The following is a 15,558-nucleotide window of genomic DNA, read 5'->3' on the forward strand; positions in this document are numbered from 1 at the left end:
CTCTCAGGAGAAGCTCATTCATAGGCGGTTAAGTGAAGCCACTGTGAACATGCAAAGGAGACTCACTGGTAAGTACAGAAGCTCATCATCTGGAGATCTTCGTTTCTTGATGGATGTCATCTGGATGCCATGTGTATTCTGACGAAAAGCTGGCAGAGAAAATTAATTCAACTTTCACTCTGGAAATGTTTCTAAGGCAATAGGATATATTAAACAAATGAAATCATTAAACATTAATATTTAATAATATATTCTAAACAGACTCAGCAGCAGCAAGGCTTGTGAGATTAAGAATTCTAGTTCCAAGCACCCATACAATTGGTGATAACTACTTTTCTGTTAAATGTAATATGATCAGTATGGAAAAGGTTGGAAGAAATAAGTAAAAGACAGAAATTTAGGATTCTGAAAATTGTCCTTTAGCTTAAGTAGTGCTTCAGGAAACCTTGTGTCTTGCTTGTTTGTATCTCTGAAGAACTTTTAAGAAAAGGAAGAAAATTCAACTGTGGATTCTATATACATGCCTGTAACCTGAGCTATTTATTTGGGAGGTAGAAATAGGAGGACTGCAGTTCCAAGCCAGCCTGAGCAAAGGTTAGTAAAACTCTATCACTCCAATGCCCCCTCCCACCACTGGTAGTGAGGGGACTTGAACCCAGGACCTCATTCGTTTTTTCCACTCACAGCTGCTGGCTCTCTTGTACTAGAGCCATGTCCCCAGTATTGCAATTTTTGTTTAATTTGAGATACAGTCTTGAGGACTTTTCTGCACAGACGGGCTTGCAGTGATCAGCCCCTAGCTAGCTACACGATTCTATCTTTAAAACAATCTGAGCATTGCGGTTCATATCTAAAATTCCACCCAAGTGGGAAAGAGAGGGAGGGGCAATGTGGTCTGAGGCTGGCTTGGGCCAATGTGCTAGACTATTTGAAAAAGAAAAAAATCGAACTGAAATTAAAAGGCTTTGGGGTATGGCTCAAATGGTAATACGCTTATTAACCAAATGTAAATCCTTAGCTCAAACTCCAGTTCTGCCTCTTCCAAAAGAAAAAGAGAATAGTTTTACATTTTTAAATTTTATTTTTTATATCGTTCATCTCTTAAGAAAGTGTATGCTGTGGAGACTGAATTGGCAATGGTAAAAATAAAGGTATGAATGAGCGTTGTAGAGCTGACTCCATCTTGATTAGGGAAACATGGTAGGAAATGTTGGGGGGAATAGAGATGACTCCATCTTGATTATTAGGTCAACCTGACCCAAAAATTCTCCTTCTGTAAATGGCTTAACTTGTTATTTGCTCTACCCCCTGTGTCAACCTCCTACATCTGTGCCACGCTTGCTTTGTTGCGTGCTCTACCTCCTGTGTTAACCTCCTACATCTGTGAACTTATTGCATACTCTACCCCTGTGTCAAGCCCCTGAATCTGTGCTATGCTTTTACTTTTATAAACTCCAACTTGAGGGCTGCTGGGGTGGGGTGGGACATGGTGGCAGCTCCAGGGCATGGGGGCAGCTCCTGAGTCTGCGCTGTGTCCCTGGTTGACCAGCCCACTTTTCAGGGGCTTAATTTCTGCTCCCCAGTCTGTGCTATGCCCGGGCAGTTCACTTTGCTTCCCCAATTAACCCATCTTTTTGGTTGAGACTGTCACTGAGTGGTAGGCTGTTGGGAGCACATGGAACCTCTCCCACCCCCACCCCATACCAATGAGGTTCCCAAACCCCAGTTTTTCCCCAAATTAGAAACCATAGCAATTCAGGATCCACAGTAACAAAGACAATCCTCCTACAAAAAAGTGAGCCACTGATGCTCATGCTACGGGTGTAGAACTCACACTTTGAGCAGCCTCACATTCAAAACAAATCCTCAACAATGACTATTGGCTTTGTGGAGCTGGGATGGGGGGGGGTCACACCTGGAATCCAGTATAGTGCCTCCTTTAATGCTGGCCATTCTCCCAAGTCCGCTCTCCTGCTAAGATCATCTGGTATCTCCTGTCTAGTTCCTGTAGCCTCCCTATCTCGAGAGAAGACTCACCCCAGCCCCATTTGGCCACTACATCTACTTACGGCGCTTCGTACCATCACCATTCTTTGTACTGTCCGAAACTTGCTGTTTTCGGATGCTGTCTTCATCTGCCTTCCTGTCTCTTCCCGGACAAGCGCAGATCCGGGCCTCAAAGCAACGGCGGCCCAGGACTTGCCCACTAGGAATGAGAGAATTGGGGAAGAAAGGATTCAAATCATAGGATTTTTGGAGGCCTCCTTCAATGTTTTCCCACTTTTATTCTTGCTTCTGTGGGCCACTACCAACACCCTTTCAACATGGCTGCTCTGAGGAAGGACCCCCAAAACTTGGCAGCACACAAAAGCACTTCCATGCCACAAGCAATATTGGTAAATAACATTCCATTTGTTCTGCAAAGAACCTCCAAGCCATTAGCTGAGCAGCTGTATTTAGCTACATATTTTGAAGGAAACTTGAGTTAAGCCAGGGGATGTCTCCAATCAAATCCCCTTAGGCAGCCCAGACTCACTCAAAGAAACTGCTAAATGCCTTGGGGCCACATGAAAACAAACACTGTCTGATCAGAAACAATTCCAGTCAAATGTCAAGAATTCAGGTATGAAGAGACTTTTACGCCTTTCCAGGTTTTCTTTCTTGCTTTTTTTCCCTTTGTCTACTTTTACCCACCCTTTTCTGTCTCCACTTCTTAGATCTTTTATGTAAGAGTTTACAGCAAGGATTTAAAGCACAAAAAAACAGAATCAAGGGCAGTTTTTCTCTAGTGCATGCCAAGTTAAAGATAAAGCTACAAGAGACACAATTTCTTTTGCCCTGCTTCTGTGATAGTTGAATGTGAGTACTCCACAGAACACTTACTCTCTGGTTTCCAGAGTAACAATGATTAAAATTGGACGACGGTTCATCCCGCCGACACAGCTGCTGTTGCACATGAAATTATACAGGACAGTGGTAAATTCAGTGCCAACCTGAGTACAAAAGAGAACACTTGTTAATGATGGCTTGAGTTGAGGTTCTTCCCTCTTAGTTCTTCTCTCTTTTGAAGTAGTCCACTTCTAATGGGATGTTATCCTGCTAGGAAGATATACTGTGAATTCCACAGTGGACCCCTTTGCCTTGGGCTTTCTGGAAAACTGGAAATAGGCTTAAACGGAGCGTTGAACTTTGACTCTGTTCTTTTGTAGACTGATCTACATTATTCAATTCAAATAAATTCTACCACATAATGAAGTGCACTGAAAATGGAGAGCTAAAAAAGGTTGCCCAAAGTAGCAACACCACCTCAAGGATAGTTTCCTTATATAGATAGAAACCAGCAGGACATCAATTTGAATATACACTGCCACAAATAAAAGCCTGGGGCTAAAAGGGCCTTAGAATTAAACCATCTGATTAAGTTATTTGTTAGTACAGCCACTGAAGCCCCGTGAGGGACAGTCACATGCTAAAGATCCACAGAGCCACCAAACACAAAACTTCGGTCTTATTACTCCCATGTACTTTCTACCTTACTACTGTGCTTTCCGCTGTAGATTTACGCATTTGCCATTGTGTTTGGTGAAGCCTGAGCTCAGAGATGTCTGGTAAACTCTCCCATTTACAGACCAATCCACCATTCAATCAATTGTTAGCTGGCTTAAAGTATGCCATGGATAAATCTTATTTCCATGGGTCTGGGGACACAGAGTTACATTACCAGTAAATTCACTATGCATTTAGATGCCTGTAAGAGGAGGCATGTGGAAAAGGAAAAGAAAAATGTCTACAAGTCACATATTTGATGACAAAGACTAACCCAGTGATAAACACTGATAACATCTCAGACACCAAAACGAATTATATCTCAAGCCTACCAGTCAGACTGTGTGTCTCTTATGTTTATGTATTTATTTTACCTGAGGTGGCTCATAAGGTACCAGTACACTCTGCCTTCCTGTGATGGGGTCTTCTACATATTGGGCATGGCTGTTCCCTTCTACTCGGATCAAATGACTAGGAGGAGCCATCTGTCCTGCAGAACAGAAAGAAACAAAATGGTTCATTTATGTATTTACTCTGAGGATAAAACCAAATGAAGTTGCATAGACAGAGTGTACTCTGGACAAGGAAATAGTCTGCATAATGGAGATAAATTGCACCTTGGAGAAAAGGAACAGCTATCATATTGGAAGAGAGCAGATCTTTTATACTAAGAGCAAGGGGCTGCAATGAAAATCTATATTAAGACCATAGTCCTCATCTATGCTTTGGTGTATAAAGTTAACAATTTAAGCTTTTATAGAACTCATGACCACATATCTGACCTCTTGCAGGGAACACATTCTGGAAAATTCCGTGGAATATTGAAGAAATTAATAACCAAGTTAATTTTTTAAAAATAAATTTGAGAAAAAAATATCACCCCCAAATTTGGCAAAATACTAAATAAGCAGCAGCAGATCACAAAATCATGACTTTCACCTTATTTTTTCTTTTCTCCTTTTCCATCTTTAGATCTTCCTTTGGTTATAAAGATAACAATAATTTCTGGATTTTCTATGCTGAAATAGTTCCAGGTAGGGGACAAGAAAATGGGTGCAAGTTTTAAAAAGAGATTAGGCAAAGTCTTGCAAAACTGTGATATTTGGCAATGCTCCCAAAGAAACTCTTCCAAGAATCTGAAGATGCAAACCTATTATTAACCTTTGGGTATATAATCTAATTTTATGAGAACTATTCAATAATAGTTAAAAAGTAAAAAGGAACTATGTATATAAAGATGTTCTCTAAAGCATAATCTGTTTGTATAAAAATACAAATAACTATTATGTAATATAAATGAGAAAACATTTTAAAAATGAAATACACACTGAGGTAAACTGCTAATGATGCCTATCTACATAGGGTACTCTTTTAAACAATTTTTAAGTTATTAAATAGTTGTACAAAGTGGTCCCAATTCCCTAAATTGGGTTATGAGTTTATGGTATATTTATAAGTAAAAAGCAGGTCACTAGGGTGCAGCTAAGCATACATGTAGACAAGAATGAGAAGTCAGTGAAAAACATCCTTGTGCTAAGCAGAACTGGGACTTTATTCCCTTCTTGTAAGTATCTGTTCACATTTGTCATTGTGTGTATCATCTATTACATGCTCAATATGTATATATACTACCTACCTAACAATATTTGCATTTATAATATTTCCTATGAAACATTTGTAGAGAACTCATTATTCAGTGATGATTGTTCATGCTTTCTCCTGTCATAAGTTCTGTTACTTTATACTTCATACCTTTTCTTGAAACCACAATTTGATATCTAACAGAAATCTTTTACACAGTAAAATCGTCTGCAAAGTTGATGGGTCTGAGGCTGAGGCTTAGAGGCTTAGAAGACTGGATTTAGTTCATACATAAGACGGGAGATTAAAAGCAACTTTCCAGACACCTCTCTAAACCTAGCCCTTCATTGGACTGTCCCAGCCTAGGTTCTAGGTCTTCTACATACACTCGTTTGCTTTCTCATTCCTTTTTTTCTTCCCACTTCCTTCTTTAATTTTTCTGATTCTTTCTTTTTTGTCCCTTCCTCTTTTTCTTTAGCTCTCAACACACTTGCAAAATTACTCCAGGGAAAGCAATCAAACTAAAGGATGTCATATTCTTGGCTGGACAGAATAGTTCCCATATTATTAGGTTTATGCCTTCTCATCTTAAAACATTAATTAAATATTTGAACCATTGTGAAAGCCACATACTTATGTAACATTATTTTGGATACTCCCTCAGCTAAACTGGCAGACTAAGCTGATATCAGGTAGGTAGGCATCAGAAAATAATGCTCACAGGATCCTAACCTTCAATGGACCAGTTATACATTCCAATTGTCCTTACCCTCATTGAATTCTCGGCTCAGCTCATGATTGGGGCACCGCTTCACCACCTCAGTGACATGCTCAGCTTTCTTGTAGACAGGCATGGCACGGATAACAGCGCCCTGGGGAGGAGGGGTCATCACCTTGATCTGGATGGGGCATGTCTTCGCGATTTGGCAGTATAGCTTCTTCAGCTCTGTGGAATACTGTTTAGAAAAATGCCCAGGAGAGAGCCAACAGGAGATACTTTTACAAATTAGGACAATGAAATTACCTCTAATTTTTACAGTCTTTATATGTATGTGTTAATCATCAGTCAATAATCATATGACATCTGGCAATTGTATTAGTCAAACAGATACCATAAAAGTCTACTTTTCTAAAAGATAGTACATTTATGTCATTATTTCCTACTAGATGGGAGGACTTGAATTCAGGGTTTCAAATTTTCACTTGGCTTTTTCCCTCAAGGCTGGAGTCCTACCACTTGAGCCACATGTCCACTTGCAGCTTTTTCTGATTGCTTGGTCATTAAAGACTCAAGGACTTTTCTGCCTAGGCTGGCTTTGGCAACAGTAATACTTAGATATCAGTCTACTGAGTAGTTAGGATTACAGGCATGAGCCATCAGTGCCTAGTTTACCTATTATCTTTTCTTTAAGATAATAAAACAGGTCCAGAAAGATATAAAAAATAATAGCACCACAAATAACTTTACTGATTACCAGAAATAAATGCAAAACTTCTTTCATACTTGGAGTGATGATAAACAAACCATGAATGGATTTTTATGTTTAGAGCTATACCCTTATGAACACATAAGATGATGCTAAGTGAAATGAACTCCATGTATGGAAACGATTGTTATATCACAGTTGTAACTACTTTCAACGTCCCATGTGTATCTGTAGCTTCTATTATTGATGATGTTCTTGTATCACCTTCCTGTGGTTGTACCTACCCTATCTCTGTAATCTTATCTGAGCATATTGGAAACCGTGTATACTGGTATTAGAACTAGGAAATTGAAAGGGAATACCAAAATTGAGAAGCACAGGGTAAAAAAAGACAAACAACTACAAAAGCAATACTTGCAAAACTGTTTGGTCTAAGTGAACTGAACACCTCATGGGGGGAAAGGGAAAGGGGGAAGAGAGAGGGGGGTATGAGGGACAAGGTAACAAACAGTACAAGAAATGTATCCAGTGCCTAACGTATGAAACTGTAACCTCTCTGTACATCAGTTTGGTAATAAAATTTTGAAAAAAAAAAGTTGACAACAGTATTATGGAAAGCAAAAAAAACCCCACAAAACTTTATCTTTATCATACTTCAGAGACACAGAGTGCTCAGGTGCTTTGGTCAGATTGAGTACATGGAGGAAAGAGGTTCTGTAAGACCTTCCTGGCCCATCGACTGTGCTTATATCCTGACATCACAGTGCCAGAGAATGTAAGACCTGAAAGGGGTGGCTTGATGCAATACTCCTCTAATGGCAAACCTAAGGTCACACAGCTCACCATAGCACCAAAGGAACCACATGTGGATATTTTCAACATTCACAATGGAATGAAGCTTTCTCTCCATCCTTTCTTCCTTCAGAAAGATGTTGGCTGTGGTTGGGTATTTGCAGAATTAGAAAAGTAGGATGCACAAAGTGTGACACCTTAAACCAATCCCCCCCTCAAACACACACACACACACACACACACACACACACACACACACACACACACACCTCCTATGCTACTTTTCCTCATCACCTCTCAACATCTGAATTCTTATTTTATATTGAACCTCATCATCCCTGCTCTCTTTGTCAATGCATCTTTTCTGCATTCCTACTCAGATACTAAGGTGAAACCACTGGAACATTGTAGGTTGTGGCCAAGAGTGGAGCACCTAGTAACCCATGCCCAAACAAAAGGTAAACACACTGCAAACTTCAGGCACCAATTGACAGTGCCATCCTGTCAGGCAAAGACCTGGGAGGGAGGTTCAGAGTACCAAACAAATTTTGAAATAAGACAAACATCCTACAGTATAAAAAAATACCACTTTGTTTAAAATGACTGTTTTATATCTTCCTTTTGAAATGTAATACTTAAAAGTCATCATTTTATTTCTTCCAAATTTTTCAATGTAGGAAATTTTCATTAAAACTTACCTACTTCTAGAAGAACATTGCAAAATCAGTCCTGCCTGCCCACAGGCCAAGGATTAAATACAGTAAAAAGGGTTTTACATAGCTTGAAGAAAAGGAAGCATGCCAAAAAACAATCACAGAAATAAAATTTGGAAAACACTGAATGAAATGTAGATGAATAGTTTTACTCTTTTGCATTTAAATAATGACTTCACTAACAAAGACATTGTTTTAGGAATATTAAGAGCTCACTTTAATGTGAACTCCAAGGAAATAAGCATATTCATTTGTGTTTTACTTGGGAAAAAATATATGTTTTAATCTTGAGTTTCATAAAATAAAACTCAGGAAAAGTAACTAAAAATAGTACGTCTGTCAGCAAAACTTACAGGTAATTAAGGCATCCTTCCAAGTACATAAAGATGGCTAGGAAGAGAATAAATGTTCTGAGTAAATTAGTTTCTTACAAGAAGCATTCCTTTGCAATAATTAATATACTATAAGTCAAATTTGACAGACTAAAGAACCAAAGTCCTAACAATAAATTTTGTTATTGTTAGAGAACTAATCCTTGTGAAATCTTAGGAATAGATGGGGAACAAAATTTTTGAGCTTAAATAATGACCAGTAATAACAGTTTCATCATTCACTTAGTTCTGTGATTAGAAAGTCGGTTTTCACACAATACTGTAATCAAAGTATTACAGGTCCCCAACCTCTTATCTGAAACTCCTGGAGCCAGAAGTTTCAGCATCCATACTAGTTTAGAACTGAGAAATGAGGTAAAGTTCATATGGCACGAATCATAAACACATCCAGGATTACTAAGTCCCTTCATACTCAAACATAAACTTATCTGTAAAATTTATAAATACACTAACTGGGAAACTGACTGCAGCACCTCATGGTTTCAGGTTGCAATTCACCAAGTGAGTGCACCCATGAACTTCTAAATAAAAACCAGATTTTTGGCTTTTAGCTTCTAGATTTCAGAATTGCGATAACAGATAATAGACCCAAATTATTATCCCCCTTTTATAGATAAGAAAATTAAAGGACAGGGAGGATTTGCCTGAGGTCAAACCACTGAGGAGTCTCCATTCTCTTACAAAAGTGGAAACATTTGAATTTTTACAGTTCTCTAATTTTCAACACCCTGGGTCTTTTCTAGATGAAGGAAACATGTAGACTGCCTTGTCTAACTCTGACATGCAACTCAGAAGTGCTCTATGTAGACAATTTCTTAGTATAATATTTGCCGACTTAGTGACAAGGAGAGTAAGCAAGTGATAGAAATGGAAAAAATCTTGGGCTAGGAAGAAAGCCTGGCTGGGCTTGGAGAACACTGCTTGTTGTACTTCTGATATGGCTCTTGGATGTACTTCTGGATGGCTTTTTAATGTGGTTTGTTAAGAACTTGTTCTGACCCTCTCTAGCTCTTGCCCTCTCAATACCCGAGAGTTTTTCTTCACTTACCCCAATTTACCCTCCATGTCCTACCCAAACAAAGTTGGCAACACAAGCTTCTTAAATACAATGGCACATTTATCCCACATAATGTACTATTCTATCTGGAATAGTCCTGTTTTTCCTGTCTTCTGTCAGGGCAATTGAGATAGTCCTTCCAGCTAGAATGCATCTGATATGGTACTTTTTAAATTCTTCAACATTAACAATGAGAATTTCATATTTAACCAGATCGAAATACCTGGCAGGAGCCAGAATTTATTACATTTATTGCTTCTGATTCAATTACAAGGCCTCTGTTCACTGATTAGAGGGGATGGAGTTAACTGGCAGGCTCCATTCTTTACAAAACCAGTTCTTTGCTCCTTTACTTGCCTCACTGGTGGCAAATCAGGTCTGTGGTGGCATTTAATATTTTTCCAGTACTAAATTCTGTCTCCCTGAACTGTAGAGTGTATTAATAATTCCTTAGACTTTGCCACATTCTTTTCCATAGCATTGTCATCATTTCCAGTTTTTCAGGATTCTGCAGGATGGCCAAAATAGGAAGCTGACTTGCATCAAGGTTTTTAAATACACCGATGATCATGTCAGCAAAGACTACACATTTGAACACATACAGACTCCCCCTCTACCCTCTTTCCCTCGGATTTCTTACTTTACCTCTAATTTGCTTCCCAATATTGACTTAAGGTTGTCTAAAATCCTAATTTATTCTTTTTATTGTATGGAGTCTTCAGTTTGTAGCCTCCAGAGTATCTGGGATTATTGGTATAAGTCACTGGTACTTGTTTTTGTTTGTATGTTTTGTTTTCCCCCCCTTTTAACAGATACCCAATTGCTTTCATACCACCTTTATTGGCATCACTTCCCTTGTTGTTTTGAAAATAGATTAGACCATTTGTTCAGGTCTATCTCTGGATACTCTCTTCTGTTGATCTATATTTATCCCTATATGAAACATATCTCTTTAATGTGATTGTTTTATTACTTTTAATTTTGTAGACTTTAAATCAGGCTGAGTTCTTCCATTTTGTTCTATTTCAAAATGCAAATTTTATTAGTATATAAAAACATTGATTTTTATAATTTAGCCATGTGTCCTATTAATCTGGTAAATTTAATTATGATTTCTAGTAGCTCTTTTTTTCTTTTTGGTAGGTGCTTTAGTATTTTGAACATAGATGGTTGAGTGTGCCCATCATGGCTATGAGGCATCTGGAGAACAATAAGCAAAGGCTGTGGTATGGTAGGAAGGGATAATATCCAAGGTCAGAGAATATCTGTCTTCGTCATATCAGGCCTGATAGTCCAGAATAAAGCTCTGAGCTTTCTTAGATGTGAAATCAAAACCATCAGAGATGTCTGAGCAAGTAGTGTATGTTATCTAGTTTTTCTTTTTCTTTTTATTTTATGTTTGATTATTTTTGTTTTATTTATAGTTATGTTATCTTTTTTGTTTTTATCTCCAATTTAGGAAAAGGAATTTTTTAACTAATATAAAGAAAAATCCATTGAGAACTTTTTCTTTGAATGGAATCATTCTAATTGTCACACGAGGGACAGACTTCATGAAGCAAAGTTGGAAACAGGAACAGTCATAAAGCAACTGCAGCAATCATATGAAAAAATGAGAGAGGTTGGAGACAGTAATGGAAGTGGTAAAAAGCAACTGGTTTCCAAATAAATGTTAGCCAGATTTGCTGATAGATTGGCTGGGGATAGGAGGGAAAGAGAAAACATAAACATATTCAACTAAAGTGGAGAAGAAAAACTGTCATAGCAGTACTGAATTTCCCAGTGGTAATAGCATTGCAACTAAGTCGCTCAGGATGTCATCATTCATCAGCTGGATTATGCATCCAAAAAAGGATGAACAAGAGAACCCAGAGGCCGGCATAGGCTTTACATGAGGAGAAAATAACCTGAGTGAAACTACAGTTATGTTAACCATGGGGAAATAGCACTGTGCTCGGAAATGTGGAGAAGCAGAGCAGACAGCCATGAAGCTAGTCCAGGAAGACAGCAGATTCTCAGGAGACTCAGATTTCAGAAAAAGTAAACCATAACAGAAGATACCACCAACTCTAAGGCAGAGGAAAGAACGGAGCAGTTCTATCTAATGAGAAATACAAAGCTAGAGGAAAGTGGGAAGCAGAGGGAATCCAGAAGGAGCTATCCAAGTACGAAGTGAAGAGAACCAAAACTAAGGCCATGAAAAGAAATGGAAAGATGGAAGAGACACATGGGCTTGGTAAAATGTAGTATTCTTATTTTTGTTATGAAAGTTATGCAATGAAGCACAAATACATCCCAGGAATATTACTATTTAGAACAAACGATGCTTATAAAAACAATGGCAGCTAGTTGCTTACCCCTTTTCTATAACCAAAGCAGAATGAATCAGCTAGTTTTCAAGTGGAGATTTTTCTATTATCTGGCAACTAAAACATGTCCTAGTCAATGAAGGTATGGATAAATAGAGAAAAAAATGTAGTTTTCACTCTAGACAAATAGAATAAATAAGGTAACATTGGGACTAATAGGCCAATTTTATGTGAAAGAGAAAAAAACTCAATTCCCAAAGCCAGAAAAAAAAATTCCAGCAATTGTAGGCAACAATTACTGGATTAGAAATCAAAACATGAGATTGAAATGCTGTCTCTTCTTTTATTCCCTGTCCTATTCTACAGTCACTCACCATTCATTAATATAAAAATAGAAAAAAAGTGTAACATATATCTATCAATGTGAAAAAGTAGTGGGTATGAAAATCCTTGGTCAACGGCAAAAACTGACATAAAAGCTGCATATTAAGATTATTCCCAAAGCCTCATATTTCTAAGATTCTTCACATAGTGTTTAATGTAGCATAACTAATATGGGGTGCACTGTGAAACGTTATTTCAATTTGCAGAGGACAATTCACCGAATAATAAGTCTGTTGAAGCTTGAGGATTAACCATGTGTAATGAATTCTGTATAGCTGATTTATCTGCTAATTAGTAAGTTCCAAATGGTGTAAAAAAAACTGATTCATTTGTTTACATGAATTTGGCTTACCCACTTCCATATGTTTGAAATATATACCTCTATATTCTTAAATGTCCTACATTTTTTTGTTTTCCATTTTGGGACTTAGATTCAGGGCCTGAGCACTGTCCCTGAATTCTTTTTTTCTCAAGGCTAGCACTCTACCACTTCAGCTACAGTACCACTTCTGGCTTTTTCTGTATATGTTGTGCTGAGTAATCGAACCCAGAGCTTCATGCATGCTAGAAAAGCACTCTATCACTAAACCATATTCCCAGCCCCAATAACTTACAATTTTGTAACTTCAAAATTTGCCTGTTACATCGTCCAATATTTATGCTTAGCAGTATTCTCTTTTTACTTCATACAATTTCCAAAGTTGACCATATTCTTGTACACAGATGTATCTCTTTCATTTTAATAGTTGGGAAGAAAGAGGGGCACAAGATAAGACTGCAGGGAAACTTTAGTTTTACCTCCAGTATTTTACTTAATAAAAATATTTGAGACAATATGGAGAAATATTAAAGTTGTGATAGATACTCAAGTGTCTTATTTAACTAACAGGATATTTTCTTAAGTTTTTTTTTTAATTTTTATTGTCAAACTGCTATACAGAGAGGTTACTTTTTAAGTTTTTAATTTATTTTTTTTGTTGCCAAGAATTGAATCCAGTACCATTGATATGCCAAGCTTCTGCTTTACTGTTAAGGTACCTGCCCAGCCTTTTGATTTAACATCCTAGAAACACTTAGCAATGATATTTTCATCTAAAATTGCCTTGAAATGGCATGAATCAATAATAGAATCAACCTAGCAAAGATTGTTAAGTTTTAAAAAAATTTTTTTGATGAATTAATTTGGTAAGAACAGCTCTCACCTGTAAAGGTGTGCTGGATATAAGGTTTTAGAAGACAGAGAACACTGAATATGTTTGAAATTTATTTAGAAATTATTTTGTCGGTTCCTTTTTTTCTAATTCACATATAAAACTGAGGTCTAGAGGTGAATTTTGTTCATCAACAAATATTTACTGAGCCTTTGTTTCATCTCCAGTACTGTGTGGGTATCAGGGAGCCAGGAGCACTCTTTGCTCTAAAGAAACATGTCTAAAGGAAACTCTGACACTAAATAAGCAATTTCTAGAACTACAATGTGGCTTCTGAAGAAAAAGGAGAGAAAGTTAAAAAAGAAAAAGAAAAAATGGAAGGCTTAGTTTAGAAGACATCTCTGGAAAACGTGATTTCTAAAAATATGATTTCTAAACATGAAATGGAGACAAATTAGTAGCGCATCTAAATCTAGGCACCAAGGGACTGAATTCAGACATGCACTCTTCTGTGAAGGTAATGTTTTCATCACATGCCATAATTTCATCATGGTTTCTGTAGAAAACAACTTGACATTTTAAAGCAAGGATTTGCGTCTATGTTTCTATAATCAAATCACCCTATTTCAAGGCATTTTTAGGCTTAAGATAACTTTGCTAAGATTATTTTAGGATGTTAAATCAGAAGGCTTTAAGCTTCTAGATCATTTGATTTAAATGACTTCATATACAGATGAGAAACCCAAACCCCAGGAAGGAGATAAGACTTTCTCATGAACACTCAATAACTTTGAACCATCTTGACATGTAACCCATTGTTGATCCCTATGTATAACATGGATGGCTTTAACACTTATACCAAGTTGCTAAGAAAGCACATCTGAAATAATTTATGTCTGAAGTGACTGGCTTCTCCAAAGGAGTCATGAATATAAACATGAACTTGTGAGGAATTTCAGGCCATGCACAAGGTCCTCTCTGGAATTTGAGTTCATCATCCCTAGATAGGAAATCAAGAAGCTTGTGAGATGACTATTGGTGATGGACTATGTGGTTACTATTGTTTGTTTGGGTGCCAGTACTAGGCTTGAACTCAAGGTCTTGAACTCTTGCTTAGCAATTTCTATTCGAGACTAGAGTTCTACAACTTGAACTACACCTCTATTTCTGACTTTCCTTGTGGTTAATTGGAGACAAGACTGAATCTCAATCCTTAGATCTTGCTTTCCCAAGTAGCAAGGATTACAGACATGAGCCACTAGCACTCAGCTTTCTTTGATGGTTTGATGCAAACTTCTTAGAGAATCTCAGTCTTGTGTTTTATATTGTCAAGTAATATATTAAGAAGAAAATAAAACGGTGTTTTATTCGGTGCTGGGGATATGGCCTAGTGGCAAGAGTGCTTGCCTTCTATACATGAGGCCCTGGGTTCGATTCCCCAGCACCACATATACAGAAAACGTCCAGAAGTGGCGCTGTGGCTCAAGTGGCAGAGTGCTAGCCTTGAGCAAAAAGAAGCCAGGGACAGTGCTCAGGCCCTGAGTTTAAGGCCCAGGACTGGCCAAAAAAAAAAATGGTGTTTTGTTTTTTTTTTATTAGAAAAATATACAAAGAGCAGGAATCCGTATTTGTTCTTAGTTATATTCACTCCAAGGAAGCACTAGCTCACAAACAAGAAAGAAGAGTCTTAGCTTTTTTGGTGCTTCAATCAAATTTCCTCATACATAGTCATGACAGTTTTAAATATCAAAATGAACAAAGTATGTCTTCAGTGGCATGGAAGACAAGTGTCTGAAAACTTAAATGAACTAAACTCTTGCTTGCTATACAATACTCTTCACAAAATGGAAAAGCAAGCTTTGCTTAAGCTTTGTTTTGTATGGGAATGGAAGGGAGGAGGTTTAGTATATTGAGAAGGTGAGCTGCTTAAAGCTAAATATCATGTTCAAATAAAATGATTCCAGGGTATTTTGAAAAGCAAGAGCAAATTTAGTTCTTTTACTAATAATATGCTGCAAATAGCAAAGAGAAAAAAGCATTCCTGTGACTAGGACTCTGTCCTTACCACCTGCCTCAGTGACATTCTATATTATATGCTCTTGGCTGCCAGACTGGTAATTGTGTATCACAATGCATAGAGATGCCAGTTAATATCAGTACACACCTGCATAATTTTTCAACAGCTTCTTTTTGTCAAAGTACATTC

The 15,558-nt window shown here is 37.5% G+C and overlaps 1 protein-coding gene across 6 annotated transcripts in view; it reads right to left on the minus strand.

Annotated features, from left to right (window-relative positions):
* Tp63 (tumor protein p63) overlaps window positions 1–15,558 on the minus strand; it is a 205,248-nt gene that overhangs the window by 24,563 nt on the left and 165,127 nt on the right. For 4 of the 6 annotated variants that reach the window (XM_048346957.1, XM_048346958.1, XM_048346961.1 and 1 more), the window contains 5 exons: window positions 5,897–6,083; window positions 3,921–4,036; window positions 2,884–2,993; window positions 2,070–2,206; window positions 67–149 (listed from right to left, as the gene is read on the minus strand). In XM_048346957.1, the coding sequence (XP_048202914.1) occupies window positions 67–149; window positions 2,070–2,206; window positions 2,884–2,993; window positions 3,921–4,036; window positions 5,897–6,083 (633 nt within the window). The remainder of the gene's footprint in view (window positions 1–66; window positions 150–2,069; window positions 2,207–2,883; window positions 2,994–3,920; window positions 4,037–5,896; window positions 6,084–15,558) is intronic. The other 2 variants (XM_048346959.1, XM_048346962.1) reach the window with 1 other exon arrangement.

Source organism: Perognathus longimembris, chromosome 5, assembly GCF_023159225.1.
Source record: "Perognathus longimembris pacificus isolate PPM17 chromosome 5, ASM2315922v1, whole genome shotgun sequence".
NCBI lineage: Eukaryota > Metazoa > Chordata > Mammalia > Rodentia > Heteromyidae > Perognathus > Perognathus longimembris.